The 18,392-nt window shown below is 40.6% G+C and overlaps 1 protein-coding gene across 4 annotated transcripts in view; it reads right to left on the bottom strand.

Moving 5' to 3' along the window:
- The window catches only part of ptprub (protein tyrosine phosphatase receptor type Ub), a 162,935-nt gene that overhangs the window by 62,692 nt on the left and 81,851 nt on the right, over window positions 1–18,392 (bottom strand). For all 4 annotated transcript variants that reach the window (XM_069143102.1, XM_069143103.1, XM_069143104.1 and 1 more), the window contains exons 3-5: window positions 12,921–13,192; window positions 4,887–4,968; window positions 1,925–2,040 (exon numbers count right to left, since the gene is read on the bottom strand). In XM_069143102.1, coding sequence (XP_068999203.1) covers window positions 1,925–2,040; window positions 4,887–4,968; window positions 12,921–13,192 — 470 coding nt within the window. The remainder of the gene's footprint in view (window positions 1–1,924; window positions 2,041–4,886; window positions 4,969–12,920; window positions 13,193–18,392) is intronic.

The following is an 18,392-nucleotide window of genomic DNA, read 5'->3' as shown; positions in this document are numbered from 1 at the left end:
GGCGTGTGCCTCCAAGACAGTGCTGCAGCTGGTGCAGCAGACACAATCAACACAAAAGGGCACAATAACAGACTAGAATTAGTGCCTCGCGGTTGTATGCCGCCGTCAACCAGTCAAGTTGCAGTTTACATCCATGTCTGTCTAGACTCGTATAACAGAGAAGACTTTGAAGGAATGAGGCCAATCCAGCTGATTCTGATGGAACCCAAAGCTGTAGCCATGACATCAGACGACGCTTCAAATATAGATGTTGCTGCAAAAGAACTTACCAATTCTAAAACGTGGATACTTCACAGACATCTTCAACTTAACAGAAGAAGATCTATACAATCAGTAGAGTTTCAAGGTGGACACCCAAGATTAGTGTCACCAATTCACCAAATGTGAAATGTGGTCAAAATGTCCCCTTCTGTTATGGCCAGAAAAGTGTGCATGCAGAACATTAGAAGGTCATGGTGAACTTGAGCTTGGGATATAACATATCGTCACTTCATTATTTTATACCATTGAGAAATTTGTGTGAAATTTTGGTCATAATAAGCACATGAATTCTTGAGTTTTGTTGTTTGGTGGGGTCACAGTGACCTTGACCATTGACCACCAAATTCAAATCAGTTCACCCTCCAGTCCAAGACAACTATGTGCCAAATTTGAAGAAATTCCTTCAAAGGGTTTCTGAAATATCGCGTTGACAAGAATGGACAGATGTACAACCTGACAACAGAATGCCAATGGCCGCAGCTGTAGCTGGCACAGAGGGAGACAAATAACAACAACTTAAATAAACAGGGCTCAGTGGTGTGTGTGAAGCAGACAGAGAGATGGTAAAAAGGACAGCTGAAGGTAGAGGAGAGGAAGGGAAAAATCATTCCAGTGGCCTGGAGATCTCATTACAGCAGGCGTCTGTATGGCTATGCCAGCTAATTACCCAAAGCATTTGTCTTCATCCTTGTGTTGTGACCAAATGGGCGGTTTGATAAAGCGTTCACAGAGGTGTGAATGAGGATGCTTCAATTACCTAAATCATAGATCTCCCAGTTTCAAACAATGCAGTAGGTTTGCTGAGGTCAGCCATGATTAACACTTGCTGCAGTGGGAGGTAAGATTTTGGCAAAAGCATTGGATTTTTGGGTAATTGCAGCAAGATGTGAGAAGGAAAAAAAAATTACGCCCTGCAGCACAATGACGTTTGGTTCTTTAATCCAGACCTCATGAAAAGACGGATTTTAAAACTGCAGTTATTCCCACCAGAGGTAAGGACTGTATGGACACGCCTGACCTTCACAGAGCAAGCAATTTTGAATGAAAAGACACGTCTAAAACGCAGCACATGATGTGAATAAATACAGTGAAGAGAGCAAAGAACATTATGATGCCATAAGTAATGCAAGTTTTCAAAGGCAGTGGAGTGAGGAGGCTTTAAGGCCTTTATAGCTTTCATAGCTTTCAAACTCTATTTACCATCTTTATTTAAGCACAGACATGTCTGGGACACATAATAATTCACAAACAGAGACAACCTTGTTGCGCTGGTTATTTATAGGGTGATTCCTTCCACTTGAAGTATAGTTATACATGTGGTGAACTACACTAGCTTGTGATTTAGAATGAACTCTTTCATTCAACTTACTGATTTACCTCAAGCATGGACGACTCACTGAAGGGGAATATTGGGGTTATACTTGGGCTCCTGGCCTTTGTAGGAGGGGTGTGGTGCCTTTTATATAGCTGTTCCCTGGGGCTCTCTATCTCATAATCTGTCCATGACCGAAGGCACTGTACCTCCAAAGTGGAGGGGCTCAGTTAGTCAGGGGCGAAAGTACAAAAGTTTTCCCTTAGTATTGATGACTGAGTTGCAGGTAAAAATACAACAAACTCACACACAGGACCTTTTAGCTATAAAGTCCATCATTAAATCACTCACCTCCAACAGGAACTTCTCAGCCTCGGATGACCTTCCAGCTGCAACACACTGGAAAGTGGCATTCTGCCCAGCATTGACCTCCTCATCTCCTAGCCTGGAAAAGTGCGGCGCCTTATCTGAAGAGACAGACAGAAAGAGAAACACTGTGAGATCAAAAGACTCTATTACCTTTCAACCATTCACAATGCTAGACAGATACAGACTGAGACATGGTTTTGTCAAGGTTTTCTTTTGGGTTTTTCAAAAAACACAAACAGGAATTTCAAGCATTTCTGTTTGAGGGAAGTTGGCTTTGCCAAATGTTGGTGAGAGTAACATTTGTTTCAGTAGATAGTCTGACAGAACTGTCTTCACCAATTTCTATTCAATTCAGTGTTTTATTGGATTTGTTGTTTGTGAATAAAGGTTTGAGAATGAGATTGAACTGATGGTTATTGATGCATGTAACATAACATTACAATTCTCTCATCTTTACTTCAATTTACAAATTATTTTTGAATTGTTCATAGCAGTTTGCAAAAGCTGCAGCTTCAAGAATAGAACACGCCAAGGAAATATTAGCAGTGATAAAGAGCAGGCAAAAGAAAGATGAGAACAACAACCAGTATATGGCTGCACCATGTCTAACAAAGGCAACCGGGCTTTTAATTTGAAACATTTGGCTGGCCAATAGTGTAACTTGAATCAGCCACTAAGAGACAGACATTTGCCTAATATGGCTGACCCTGCTGTTTTTTTTTTTTCCAAATAATTGTGATGCTTCAAAAAAAAAAATTGCTTGTGTTGGTGTATTTGTTTTGACAGTGGCAGATATAAGCCGTTGTATATTATTTTCATTTCCAGATTCTCACCAAAACTTGGTGCAGATATGTGCTGCATATCCATCATAACATTAAGATTACATGCAATGTTGGAATAATTATACAGTTTTACTAAGAGTGAAAATCCCTTCAATGTAAATGTGCTGAGAGAGGATCACTCAGTGTTCATTACCAAAATAACTCGCTCACAAACAACATCAGATTAGAGGCAATCTATAGATGAGCAGAATGTGGGAGTGAATCTGAGTAAGAAAAGCCACAGAGTAGCATCAGCTCTCCACATTTTGACTAATAATGTCCCAACATGCTGTGCGGAGCTGCCAGTGAGTCAGTGTGTGGGAGTAGCCCTCGCACCCAACTCCATGATTAACAATAGCGCACTAAGAACCAAAACCCCTGCAGAGCCAAATCACTGGGTAAATGCCGGCAGCACTGCCTGCCACCTCTGAGAAATGGGGGAGGACGAGTCGACACGTCACTCCAAATGACTGACAGGAGGAGATGGCAGAGCAACTGTGAAGCTGAAGCATCAAGGAGAGGCAAACGTTTGGGTCTCACTCATCTCCTGCTTGGTTTTACACAAGACTGTGTTGCTATCCAGCAGAGAGGGAGATGACAATTTCTTGATCTTGTTTGTGTACAGTAAGGAAGGGAGAGTATATGCATTTATACCCCACACGTGGCCATGTTTCCTTTGAGTGACTCTTCCTCCTAAGGTTAATTCATAATTCATGCGGGGAGCCAAATATACAGTAAACAAACACCAGAATGAGTGTGAATGGAAAAGAACAGGCCCTACAGTTGGCAAGAACTGCGGTGTTATACAGCTATATATGTCAGATCTTATCCTCAGGACTTTTTAGCATGATAAATATTTCATTGGACTGCAACACTGGTTTCAGAGTCAAAGACTAAGACTCAGGAGAATACAACGGAAATGTCGACCACGCTTCAACCAGAATTCACAAAAAGGAAACAGTTGAGAGTTTATTTAATTTTTTGCCATGCGAGACTTCCCTTCTTCTTTCCTCACACTCTTGGGTGCCAAGTGATGCAGGCTGGCCATGTGCCACATCATAAGGCAAGCTCAGGTCTTGATGAGAGTCTTAATTATTTAATAGCCACAGTGGGAGCATTCAGATGATGCCATCTGCTGTGTCTGGGAGTAACAGGGTGGCTGACTGGGTGGTGTGCAAACACTAGGGGTACGAACCACTCTCGCAGCCGGTGTTCGTTTAATATATTTACTGGTGGTATCCTCTGTAACATGACATCCCTGAAATGTCCATCTCAACTAGGATCAGAACACTCCTGTGATAAAAAGGGGAGTTGTATTAATATTAACAGGGAGATAACAGAGATCCCCATGAGGGAAAAATATCCTTCAAGCTTGTGTCAGTTATACAAGTCACTTGAAAGCATTGTGGACCACGGGTGTTAAATGTGCTATAAGCTGACAAGAGCCCTTGTGTTCAGCAGTGGGCTGCACAGGGAACATGTCATTGACAGTGAGAGACTTTGTCCAGGTATTAGGCGCATGGGTCTTAGTGAATATGTTTTACACAAGGTCCTCGGGCTGACAACACACTAAAAACTGCTCCCCCCACCACTGACACAGAAAGCTCTCTGCTGCAGGGAGCCGTTTGTTATGAAAAACCCAACCTGAAGAAAAAATACATTTTCATAAAGCTTCAAAATGTAATGCTTGATAGAGGGGGGAAAACCCTTTTGTACAAAGTGACTTATGACCAAAAAGCTGTTCTGCACTCCCAGTAAAGTCAGACAACATGAAAAGTGTAAAAGCCTTTGTAGTGCTAATTTAAGATTTTACTGATTAACAAATAAATTTGACTGTCAAACTACGCTGCAGGCAAAACGACAGGTGTGCGTTTAGTTCGAAGAGACTATTGGCATTTGGGTGTTTCAGTGTTTTAATAGCAGCGCTGTTGTCACAGGATGCCTGAGGACAACCTGCAGTACTAATATAGAAGGTCAATCAGCCATAACTCTTCTCCTCATCCTATTCATGTTTCATGCTGCTTTAAAATACATTCCTCCCACTCCTCCCCCCCAAATCACTAAACGCTTCTCTCCTGCAGAATCTTTTATAATTGCAATCCATTGTCAGGAGTGACACTTACAGCAGGGATAGTTGAGCACCATGATGTCATCAATGGCAATGTAGCCTCGCCGCTCCCTTGAAACGGTTGCCTCAATCAGTACCTGCAAAAGGGAATATGAAGATATGATGAACAGATTTAATTGATAAACAGCTAAAGCGTTTACTTGTGACTAATCAAAGCTGAAGTGTAAAAGAAATGTTATAAAGAACACAGAGAGCTGAGTGAATCCTATTCCTCTTGTTCCCTTTGGTGACAGACGCATTTATTACAAAGAAGGCCATCACCACATCTTTGTGGATCTGCTGAGCCAAAACAAAAAGCTAGACAATGAAAAGAATAAGAGAAAGACAGAGACATAGAAACAGAGAGATGGATAAGTTTTGCCTCTGTCCGCAGGGCTGAGAGAAATAATTGCTTTATCAGGAAGCACACAGCCTGAGTCATGAGCCCCTTTCTACATTCAGGGCGCAGGCAGCAGTGAAGCCATAACAGCAGATAATACAGCTTGCACAGGGGCCACGAGACTCAGGGGAGGACAAACCTCTATACCGTCCGGTGGAACAATAAGCTGGATGAGCGGTGGGCTCTCATGAAACCTAATCAATATCAAATCACCATCCTCAGTAATAGTGAGAGAGTTATGAGGCGCAGGGGGTATGTTTGTTTTCACAGCACCAAGGACAGTCCTCCATCCACATGTTTGATCAAAAGCCAGCTTTGAGTTATTGTTTCTCATAATCCTCTGACCAAATGATTACAACATGGTTCCCATCACCGGGTCTGGATTTTTACTGAGGCCCCCCACACACTTAAACTGTATTACGTCCTTGAACTATATATGCGTGTGTCTGATGTCCGTCTTTATACAAGAGTGTAGCTGATGTACATCATGCGAGATTGGAGCTTACTCTCCTCAGAGTCAGACAGTGGAATTACAATATAAGATTGGTTATGTGTTAACACTAGGCCTTAAAAATGTTCTAAAATGGTGCCAATATTATACATGAGTATATTTTAAACATGAAAGTTATTTTTTCATGGTGGGGAAAGTAGTTTTTAATTAATGAGTACATAGACCTTGTGCTGATTTCAACTGCAAATCTACCACATAAGGGACTTAAAAAAAAAAAAAATTTAAAAAAAAAATTCAAACTCCATCTGCCAAGGAAGACCATGGGTGTGGTTGAATGCTCTGGGAAAAGCTAGAATGTGCACCTTGAATAGAGATCAAGATTATATTTTGAGATATTTTAATCAACTCATAGTGTTTCTGTAAATGGATGAATTTATTCAAATAATCTCTCATACCTCGTCTCCTAAAGGAAACCTTGGGATGTGTTTGAAAGCTCTAGAAAAAAAAAAGCCAGTAAGTATCCCTTGGAATTTTTATACTAGTACCAAAATGATTACAAAACCTCACTCTGAGGAACACTTGTGTTTTTTCCTTCAAAACTTCTCCAGATCTTTACACATTGGTGGAAATAAGGCCTCAGATGATCTTCTTGTGTTTGAACCTAATTTAAGAGTTTCAACAACATGTTCGGGCCCTTTGGCCCAAATTCCAGCCTTCCACGGTCAGCAGGACAGAGACTGTCCATCTCCCTGGACTTAGAAAAGAAGACACCAACTGGTGTGACAACAAATTCGGCCATGCATGACCCCTAAAGGCACCTTCACAGACATGTCGTGATGGGATGTGAGGAGATTGGGGTCAGCTAAAAAACTCCAGACAGAATAAGATGCAGACAGCCAGGCGTGCAAAGAGGGGAGGTTTGAAGCTGACAGAAGGAGAGGTGGAGTGGAGAGGTGAGGTGAAAGGAAAAGCAGAAGGAAAGGTCCTGGCTGCTCGGTGCCCCGGAGTTGGAGAGTGACCCTGCCCTGTCTGGAGCTGGCTGCCGTACTCAGGGAGGAATAGGGAGGCTAATCTCCTTCTGCTAGAGTCAGTTTTCCCGTTTGTTCCCTGCTGCAACCTGAACTAGAAAATGCCATCGCTCTTAAAAAGTGACATTAACATTTCCTGTTTTCATCATTTCCACTTCTCCCTCGTTTTTCAGGGTGTCTATTTTCTTAAAAGCCTGTGCAGGATTCTGTTCTCTTATTTCATTGTTTCCACCTTTCAATTTTTCATCCTCTTTCCTTTTTTTTGTTGCTGCCCAACTTTTTCTCTCCCACCCTCAGCTCCTTAAGAGCTCCTGCATAAGTGCACAAAATTAACAGCAATGATTAAAGCACATTATTCTTCAGTATGTTGACCTGAATTAGCTGTGTAAGCACACACGCACAGGCCATTAGACCAACATCAAAATTTGCCAAAAACACTGATTAGGCCTAATGGTATACAAGGAGGAGAAGAAAAAAAAAATCTTGAAAGTCTAATTGAAGGTGGTATTACTCTTTGCTGAACTAAAGCGCTGAAGAGATTGATTGCTGGTTAATCCTCAGACTTCTCAGCCATTAGGAATGGAGGTTATTAAGTGGGAGAAATTCAGAGCATTTGTTTCAATAAACAACCTCCACAGAGTTTTATTGAAAGCCACTTTCCCAATGGAACTTCCCCATATGCCTGTACTTTATTCTAATGAGCTGTTACTTTGCTTTCACAAGATAAAAATGCAGGAATCACCATGTGGAGATAAAAAAATTAAAGTGTGACGCGCAGTGATTTACGACTGACGTAAAATGCACATTAGGAGAACATATTACATTACCTTGTAATATTGGCTTTTAGAAGCAGCTGTAATGTATACAAGTTAAGAGACGATTTATTCAGGCGCCGGTAAACCAACGTCTACCTTTCTCCGGTCAGGAGGCACCATCACACACAAGGCTCTCAATCACCATTCGATGCAGTCATGGAGTAGATACAAAAAAAACTCCTAAAAATTTGCAGACAGAAGGTGAAATAAATCTGTTCAGGTTGAAAATGTCAAAGGATAACAGTCAGGGTTTGAGGATATAGCGTCAGTGTCGGGAATCTCAAATCGCTCTCCCTACGGTTTTTCACAAAATCCCTTTTCCATAGCCATGGGCTCAGCTTGGAGGACTCTCGGTAGCCTACAGCAGGGAAAACACGAGATGTTACCAGACAAAGCTAAGATACACGCAGTCTCATTAACAAGCCTTTGATGTGCCTCCTTCTGCCTTTTAAAAAAAAAAAAAAAAAAAAAAAAAAATGAGTCTAATAAGAAAACAAGATGACATCATTGGAAAGTAATGAAGTGGTTATTCTGGTTTAAGAGGTCATGCTTAACAGGTTCAATGTGTAGACAATGTGCCAATCCAGTCTGTCCATTGGTATGATTTATTTTTGAATTAAGGTCTGACTTGGAGGAATAATTCAACATTTTGTGAAATGGCAGTGAAGAAAGTTATTCTTAGTGTCATACCACTGTAAGAAACAAGGGCTAAAATCCACCACAGTCCTCATTTCATAATATATATATATATATATAAAATATCATTCCAGGGTTCAGATGAAGTTGATATGTGATCTAAATTAGAGAAGTGCCACTGGGTATCTTCTTTTTATTTTCTTTTTTCTTTTTCGTACTGTCTTCTGAAGCACCAATCTTTTCTGAGTTATGGCAGCAGGATAATTCCTGGCATTCAATAAGTTTGTGGCCACATGTAAATTTAAAACCGCACACAATGAGGTCACAGATACCCACATACCCACTCTATTTGACTAACTCAGACCAGCCCATACTCATTCCCAGCGCATTGCAGTTTGTCAAAGTCGTTGCCATCAGAGAGATGTGAACACGGTGCCCTTTGATGTCGGTACCATGACCGCCCGGGACAAAGAAGGAACTCATATGACAGAGTAAAAAGCGTGACAAAACCGTGGCAAGGAGGTTAGAGGTGATTATATAGAACAAACACTAGAGGCAAAGTTCATGTCAGTGAGGAAGTAAATGTGGATTTATACATAATGTAGACAAAGTAACTTACAGGATGTTACTTATTTGAAATTACTTAATTTAACCCAAATCATGAGCTTCTCCTAAACCTTATCGCATGGTTTTGGTGCCTAAACCTCTGTCACCTTGTGCGTATCTCTGAGGTACCAGAGGCAGTTTTTGTTGCCATGAAATGAGAACGTGTTGGTCAGACTGCTCAAGCTTCACATTAGTTTACAATTCAGTGAAGCATGTTTGCCCAGAACAATGGCTTTGGCTCTTATCCCTTATGTCTTATACTGAAGTCTTACTGGAGCCGAACGATTACATGAGCAGTGTGACAGAAGCAATGATTACACTTAAAGAATACCTTCTCAATGCACATTTAACATGATATGTGAGTGTTATATTATGAAAGTTGTTTTTAATAATTCCAATCTCAACATGTGGAATAACTGATGCAAGACAACAGAAAAGTCTGTAAGAGTCTGAAGAAGATTCTGACATTTGGAAGGAGACAAAGAAGTGGGAGGGGGGGAACGTGTCTCTGGCTCTAGTTGGCAGTCTTGGAGGGCTGGATAACATCTTTAATATTTGATAACAAGGTTCTCCAGGTACTGAAAACACTTCTACCAATCAGAAGCAGAGAGAAATATGGCAATTTGAGCTAGACACACGACATCTTCAATCGAGACATCTCAAGGTGATCTCGCTCCCTTACAGTTTCACCCTAAAATCCATTGAAATCCAAATCCCAATTTCACATCTGTGAGAGGAGGAAGTGGTGTGTGTGCAATGCTTGTCACCCCTGACATTAATCTAAAGGGCAAAGAGAATGTAATGGAACTTGTGCACACTGGAAGTAATCCAGAAAACAATTTTTTGAAATCACCAGGCAGGTGAACAAATACTGTGGGATTGGGGAGCCTTTGGTTTTCATCAGATTAATCCGCTTAGTTTTGGTGATTATCTGAGAATTTCTCTGACTGACTTTAATTACACTCCACAATGAAATAAACAGCGAATGTGAAACAAGGTATTTCATTACACCCAAAATCACAAAACAAGCGACCTTGAGTGTAATCTCACATCTGTGCGGCGCAAAAGGCTACACCGACATTTTGTATCCCTCTGCTGTAGGAGAGGAACTCGGTGTTCGAATATGTCCTGAAATCTAATTGGGCAGAAAAACCTGCGGATTTGAAAATTGTCTCCAAAATGACGTGTTATACTCCTGGGATTTATTTTACTCAGAGACAATGATAAGAAGTGTCTATTCTCCACCTGTGCTTCAAAAGAGCGCTTTGCTAGTTTAATGACAGGCTAAATCAGGCTGCCTGTCACTTAAAATCCAAAGTGATTGCGTTAGACTTGCTATGGAGCTGATATGCCCGAGACCCTCAAAGTCATAGAAGCAGCAGCTAACATTATTTAGAGCTAAAAGTGTTGGGTGAATATTAAGAGAACTGTGCTGAAACAAACCAGGCAGGATCAGATTTCTACTGTTCTACTTTTCTATGTTTTCACTGCATTGCTGTGGGTTAACAATAGAGAAACGCTAGCATTAAGATACTATGAAAGCAAACATCTAGCCTTACACCTCCCCACTGACCCCCCTCTGCTTTGGCTGTGTAACAGAGAGCAGTGACGTGTTGCAGGACAAGACCCACTGTCATTCCACAGTGATGAGGTTTTTGACTGCCGAGGGATTAGCAATGTAAGCCGTGGTATGTGTGATTTTGTGGGGGCAGTTTGTTTTGCTTCCTTTGTACTCAATAGCAGCCTGAGGTCAGCTGAGTTAAACTGAAATGTAAGAGTAGAAGCAAAGAGAAAGTGCTTTGATTCCTTACATGCTGCAATTGGATACATTTTCTCTAATGGTGCCAATACCCGATGACCGAATCTCCAATATTATCAAATTTAATCCAATCAATTAGAGCGCTGCGTTTTCCCCCCAACATGAGATAAAAGCTGGGCTATTAGCAGTTTAAGCTGTTCTATTAAAAGGCTCTACTGTCAATACTAATTTAAGTGCCAGGCCCATCATCTTCTCCCATACCGTTTGTCCCATCTTCAGAGCCATCTACTCCTCATTCTCATAAAGCCCATCATAAACCCCCTTCTCTGAACTGGGGCCTCTCATTGGCAGCCACAGCACAAATTCTGACTCACCTACAAGCCATCACTGTTTACCAGTATGCTTCGAAGATCAGGAGACAAGAAAGTACATGACTCCACTGAGAAAAAAGAAGGGAGGATATGGGCAATGAACCGGCTATATGCACATAAATTCAACAGTACTTGACAAAAAAAAGAAAATGCAGGATAAAATGTGCTATTACTTTATTTAGGACTTATCCTTCCTGATGTTGTGATAGGGTGAAATAATGGTTAGCGAGTCTATTTTATAAGAGAGCTCGCAGCTCAGCTCTCAGCGTCCAACGGCAGAGATGCCCTCTTTAGTGAGACACTCCACCATTTTCAGCTCTCTCATTGTTAAACTTTCAGCGTGAGAGCAACCAATACGGAATTCATTTAATAAGGGTATTGTAAAAGTAATGATTCACCCTGAAAACGTCATCAAAAGAACCGAATCAGACAGCGAGGGCCTCATTATTTGTTGTAAAACTTAGCTGATGAGCAGTTTCACTGGCAGGCGTCCTTGCTAACCTCTTTATGACATGGGTGGGGAGGGGGGGAGGGCAAAGCTCAAGAGAAAGTGCAATGGCAGTGGCACTGATTAGTTAAGCTCACAGCTTGTATACTGATTTGTAGCTACATGACACCTAAAAATACAGTGGCAGACACTAACTCCACTAGTATCTGTAATTTAATGGGTTTGCCCGTGGAGGTTTTTCTTTAAAAAGCTTAAAAACATTCTCATCTTAAATATACATCAAGACTGTAAAGATTATTTCATCTTAACCAGAAGAAGGATCCCTTGCAGAAAATAATGTTTTCCAAATGGGACACATGTGATCACATGTATTACACATGCTGCAACATATGATAACATGGGGGAAATATGTGGATAGGTTTTCACATGGGAATCGACATGGGCTTCACACATTACACCATGAAAATGTTCCAAAACTATACGTTTCCCATGGGAAAAATACACACATTTGCACAATCACATGTATATGTGGTGAGGTGATCACGTGCAATTTTGCACATGAGAAAAATTCACGTGTTTTATCTGTAAGGGATTATTTAGTCTGCGTTTATAGGGAATTCAACATTTTGGGAAACACATGAATTCACCTTCTTACTGAGATACAACGAAAAAGATGGAGATCACTCTCTCTTGGTCAAATATAATGCAGAAGAGCCGTAGTAGATAGTATACCTACAGTATGTGGCTTTATATTATGAGTAAAGCATCCTTTAGTGTAAGTGCTTTGTGTATACTGTCTGTTTGTTTGTTCCCTTTAACTTAAGGTTGTTTTAACTCATTTTCAGATCATGTGGCACTGGCAGAAATGTGTCATGGTGCATCTCTCTCCAGGTTTGTACAATGTTAAGGACTATTATTTACATAGTGAAGGTCACATCTTGCAGGGCTGAATAGAATTTAATTAAGTCAAGGGGATTGACAGTTGATAACATGCACAGTACTCAAGTTAATTGCTTTTTGACAGCTCTGCAGACTTTGCAAAAATAAGAAATTGGATTAACAGATGGATAACCCTCATGCTCACCTGACTATGCCATCTACAGACCACAGCACATCAGCCACCCACAGTACGTGTCCATCAGTGTCTGTCTACTTTACGTGCACTACGACATGACATGAAAATTGTTAGAGTTGTCTGAAAACACAGTACACAAGCCTCAGAGGGTGACATCTCCACCAGGCATTCCCACGTGAGATCCAAGTGCCACGAGCGCTAACATTGGCTACATTCACTGGAGAATCAGTGCCAATTAAATTGCAAACGCAAGTAATTAACACCCGATTCACCTCGAGGCAAAAATGAGTGGGGATCAACAGAGTCTATGTGCCATTTTGTAGTTTTACAAGATTTCGCTCAATGGCTCTGCATATCTTCATCATAAAAATAAATCCTCTCTTGACTGTTAAACTCCGAACATATCAAAGTCAAAACAGCCTAATGGAGAGTCTAAAAGCTGAGGACAACAAAGTTTGTACCTGGTATTCGTTGGGCCAGAAGGTGCTGACGGCCAGCTCAACCTGGTGCCACTGTTTGCCGTGAGACCCCGATGTGTTCCACACCGGACTGCCGAGCGGACCGCCGTTGACCCGCACGTACGCCCGCAGGGCCCCAGGACTGTGGCCGTCACGACTGTACAGGAAGTAGCTGAACTGGACGCAGTGCGTGTCGTTTTCACTCAGGGACTGCAGCAGCAGCTGAGCGCGATGACCCACTGCATGCTGGGAAGAGTTCACCAACATATAGGATCCTGAAAAGAGCAAAGAACGAGTTATTCACAGTATTAAAAACTTTAAGTGTCACCACAAAGGTTAATAATTGTGTCTGTCTGTCATCGTTTTCTATATGTTAAAGGTAATTTTAGTGAACTCATTTTTTGAATGCCAAGAATTAAAAGTTTAAAAGTCAGGGTCAATCTGTATATTTTAACTGCACTGCATTTCATACTAGCCTAAAAACATTCCTGTTAGAAACGGATATCATTTAAAAGTTGTGGAGGTGAAGCAGGCATTTTAAAAAAGCGTGCTGTCATTACATCTGTGCCTCCTGAGGCAGAAATAACTTTTTGGACAATTATTTTATTGATGTATTTTACAGTTTGACCACTGTCATTGTTGTTTTTTTAGATTAGGAGCCAATTAAGGAAACTGTGATGTAATGAATAGTTGATTGTTGTATGTGTGATCGAAATCATGCAGCTGGTCGACTCTACTGAAAGAAGCCTGAGGAGATCATCAGACATCTGAAGCAGAAATTATTATTACTTGATCGAGTAGAGTCAGGTTAACACGTGTAGGTCAGCGTCTTGCCGTCCGGTTTCTGAGCTCCTTCGTCCTCAGTCTTACTATTGTCCCACAGAGTGTTCTACATTTACAGATAAGGAGAGGCGTTATTCTCATCCTTGAAACATCGGAGACTGTCTCCTTCTGCAGTCAAAACAACCCTTGTATTTTGGAGTATTTGCCGATTCACCCGGTGGGGCTCCTATCTCAGTCTAGGGTATGAAGGAAATCTTCCTCACAGTATGTGTTGGGTTTTACAAAATAGTTATTGGAAAGGAACTTAGTATGAATCGTCTATTTAGGTAGGTTAGAATAAATTTAAATTATTTTCTATTAAATAAAATTAGTGGCCAGAATAGGGAGCAATATGAAAAACAGTATAGATTAGTTACATCAGTGTTCATAACATGTCTGCAGCACCGATTTGTTCAGCTGTTATTACTTTGACACATATCTGGCAGAGATTTGTAAATGAGCCACTGAGGGATTTTTGTTTTGCAGACTCACTTGAACCAAAGTAGGCATGTCACGAAGGAACAAATCTGTTTTTAACCACTTTTAAGATGGGTGAATCAGTAAGGAGAGAAATGAAAGTATTATCCGAGAACTCATGGCTATATGTGTAGGCGGCTGATAAAAGGAAAACAAATGCGCACTGTTGAATAAAGGGACACCACTGGCTCAAGCTAAGGCGCCAGTTCTTGTGAATCCCTTAGACAGATGAGGAGTACCAGTGAGAGACAGAAGAAGAAAAAATTGAAGGACCAACTGAAAGAAAGAAGTTATGGCAGGTTTCCATTTGCAAGGTGATGCCGAAACAAGATTCACAAACAGCCCCCCCCTCCCCAAAGCCCCCTCTAATCAGGATAACATAACCCCATTGCCCTTTGCCTAGCATCTGTCCAGCCTTGAGTCTGTGCCCGCTAATGTGATTAGCACAACAATGTTTGGAGACCTTCCTGTGTACTCACATAATGAAGCCTGTTGTCTTTGTACTCCAAGGTCTTTCTGTTCTCAGTCAGAAATGAGCCCAGGAGGCCAGACAGTCACAGCCTTGGCGCCAGGTGTCCTGAAGACATTTATTCTCCACTCAGATGTAATAGCATGTGATGTGGACTTGCCAGACAGAGAACGAATTCTTTACATCCCACACAGTCTGCACCTCCAAATTAGGAAGCTTTCCAGACAAAAAAAAAACACACACACTGTACTCCTTAATGTCCTCACGTTCTGAGCAACTCACCAAAAAAATTACTATGACTTGCGAGCACAGAACTCTTCAGCTTTTGTCTTTTTATTCATCGACTAAGTGCCAAATGAGACACCTGATGGAGTCGTCTGCTTCTTCAGCAGCACGACCCAGCCAACGGGAAAAACACTAATTACCTCTTTAAGTGCAAATAAGACAAAATGCAGAAATTCACCACCTGATGTTTTACATAATGAGATTGAGATTCACAACCCTTAACACTGAGCCATGAAGACAGTTCAACTGAGGAGTGTAGAGATTGCTCTGCAGCGCACTGTCAACCGCCCCTGATTTGTGTCTCGTCCTGGACTTGGTATGTCTGCACTCTCATTTCGTTTTGCTTAATTATATCTTTCTGAGTCTGTCTCCTCCCATCCACCCCTCCAGGCCCAGAGCGAACTCCATAAAATAATAGCAAAGAGCAGAGGTGCAGCAGCTGTTCTGTCACTCCTGGATGTGTGCCACTTGTTTTATATTTAGATGTTATTAACACCTTTCTGTTGACTCTACAAGTAATCTTAATGTCCCGTGACGACATGTGAACCATACGCTCTGCTGCCCTTTAACCTGGCTTGAGATTTAAATCAAAGATAGGTGAAGTCGTATATTTAAATTTAAAGTACTATTTGTGAGCGCATTTGATGGAGGGAAATTAATGTTCATCAATTAAACATGGCGACATTAAATTGAGGTCCTGGACACATTCTGAGCAGTAATCCTGAGATAATCCATGGCAGCCCACTCAATACGGACATTATCTGTAATTTTAGTTCATGTGATTTGGCAAGTTTCAATGTCTTGCTTCTTTGGAGCCCAAAATGTTCAATGTTTCTATCTGAGGGGTGAAATGGAAGAATTACATTCAACAAAAGGGAAAAATAATTTCCTTAATTGTTGAAATTAAGAATATGTTTCTTATTTTAGTTTTTCAGTGATCCGATAAGCAGGGAAGTGCCCATATGTTTCAACAAAGGCATTTAGTTTCTTATACAAATATGTACACAAACCAAACTGTAAATAAATTTGACCTTCAGCCACTGATTTTTTTTTCCACTGTCTACCATTACTGTCTTCACCAACAAAAAGGTTTTCCAAACAAATCAGAAAATTGGCACTATAATAAAAAGGAAAGCCGTAGATAAGAAACAAATAAATAATTTCATCAGAGCAGAAATAAAGGAGCATAATAGGAAACAGGAAGACCTCTGCACTTTAACATGTTTTTCCTTATAGACAATGTCACACAAAACTGTTTTTTCACAGATGACAGTATAGGAATAAGTAGGAACTTCAGGGTTAGATCATCAGTTGTGATCCAACACTAAAGAGTGAGCGCTGCTTCTGTGGAGGACTGGTTGATATTAAAGTTAAGGCCAGTCAATTTAGCTTAACCTTGAGATGGCGAATAACATCTTCAGAAAAAGCCAGGGAGATGAAGAACTTGTTAGGCTATACCAAATCATTATAGGGAAGAAAAAAAGAGGGCAGAGTGACTGTCAATGCCTTCACACACAAAGTAATGACACTCGAAGAAGTCCTCGTCAACTAGAAGTTGTCTGCCTGTGTATTTATCAACTCCATGATTGTACACTGGGACAGAAACATCAGCAATACATGAGTTTGTCCTACAGGAGAGTTCAGGTGCTCTTTTTGTTCTCTGACCTGAAGTCATTTCAGCTGTCGGTTGTTCTTTTAAAACATTTCCGTCATTTGAAAACTGTACAGATCTACTGACAAAATGACAATTAAAATGTAACACAAATATTTCTTAAGCTTCTAAATGTCAACCTAAACCCAAAGTTTGAAATAAAGTATGCTTTTTCTTAATATAATATTGCCTCCAAGATATATCAAGAAAATCCTTCTGTTATAATAAACTTGTTAAACTTGTTCTTATGAGAACTAAATCTGTTGAGTAACTTTAAAAAATATTAAACTTGGTTGTCAGATGTCTTTTGGGGATAAGAAATATTGCCACCCGGCACTGTTTGATTCCATTTCGCTTGATTTAATCTCCACTTGTGATGTGGTTCACCACTCTACTATATTTGGCTGTGTGAAAACAATAGCTGAACCCAAAAGGTAAAACCTCTCTAAGTTGAATTTGCCGCTATGCTGGTGGAAGTTCTTCACTTGTTCTCTGATTGGTTTCTTCCACTTCTGTCTCCTTCACCTGTGGTGCTCCACTATGGTCATTATTAGGGCTGGGCCACTGGGCGACATACAATATTTCAGAGATGATTCTTCTTGTATCCCAAACGGCCCATTAATTATCCAATACAAAGTCCTCTGAGGACCATAGGCAAAATTAAACTGTATTTACAAGTCATAAAGTCACACACTTGACTATACAAGACTGCAATTTATATCCCTCTCAAGCTTATCCGAAATGTAGGAAACAAGTAACCTCCTTTCTGGCCTTTGTTCTTTCTGTACGTTTTAGAATTGATTTAAAGATTGACCTGATAACTTTAACTTTCTATATGTTTAGGCTCACATCAGTGTAGATATATCGGCCACTTATGAGTGGAAGGTGGCCCGAGATCTTAATTGCCTAACAAGTCCTCAAACCTATATACGAGTATGGATTGTTTGTTCTGATCCTCAAATACCACCTTTCCTAAATTACTGGCCCTGGTTATGTTAAAGCACAATAAACTATTGGTTAGGGTTAAGGAAACATAATAGTTCACAATAAAATGACTACTTGAACCATGTTGTCCATCAAAGTTACTATTTCCTTAAAATTATGAAATCCTCAAGCTTTTGGCAATAGTAAATGCGGTTATAAAAAACTGTCCCAACTCGTGGTTGGAGACGGGCAGCAAACATCAAACTCCCCCACCGAAGTTTGCGTCTCTATGGACCCATCAACCATAAGCACCTCTTCCTAACAAATCCTCACATTACATGTCATCTGAACTCTGTCACTTCTCCGGACCACCAGGTTGTCGTTGTTTATACGACCGCTAGATGCTGCTTAACTTAAAAATGTAACTGTGGACTGTAATTTGCTGCTTGCACAAAAAAACCTATGGGATCCTTTTTTGGAGGAGGACAGTCTCTCATTGCTGGATTGCCAAGAGTGGCCTTTCAATCAGGGTGTCTCAGTTTTTAAACTAAACACATTATAATTTTAGGCTACAGCCAAACCAATATTATCTTTTTCACTCTCTGAAATTTTTTATCTGACTATTTTCCAACTTTTATCAGGTCTCCTTTTAAAAGCACAGCTCATATATTTTAAATTATTCTCCGTCGTAATCTGTTTTACTCTGCTTCCTCTTCTCCTTTTTATGTTTCTATTTTTTATAAAAAGGCAAGTACTGGAAAATGAATAAAACTATTCAGATCAAATTGTAGTGTTTTGTGTTACGATGCATGCATCACATACACACACGCGCGCACACACACACACA

Source organism: Embiotoca jacksoni, unplaced genomic scaffold, assembly GCF_022577435.1.
Source record: "Embiotoca jacksoni isolate LCO1_2020_lvr unplaced genomic scaffold, fEmbJac1.0.p SCAF_11, whole genome shotgun sequence".
Taxonomy (NCBI): domain Eukaryota; kingdom Metazoa; phylum Chordata; class Actinopteri; family Embiotocidae; genus Embiotoca; species Embiotoca jacksoni.
Note: the sequence above shows the minus strand (reverse complement) of the source record. Positions and strands in the feature narration are given on the sequence as shown.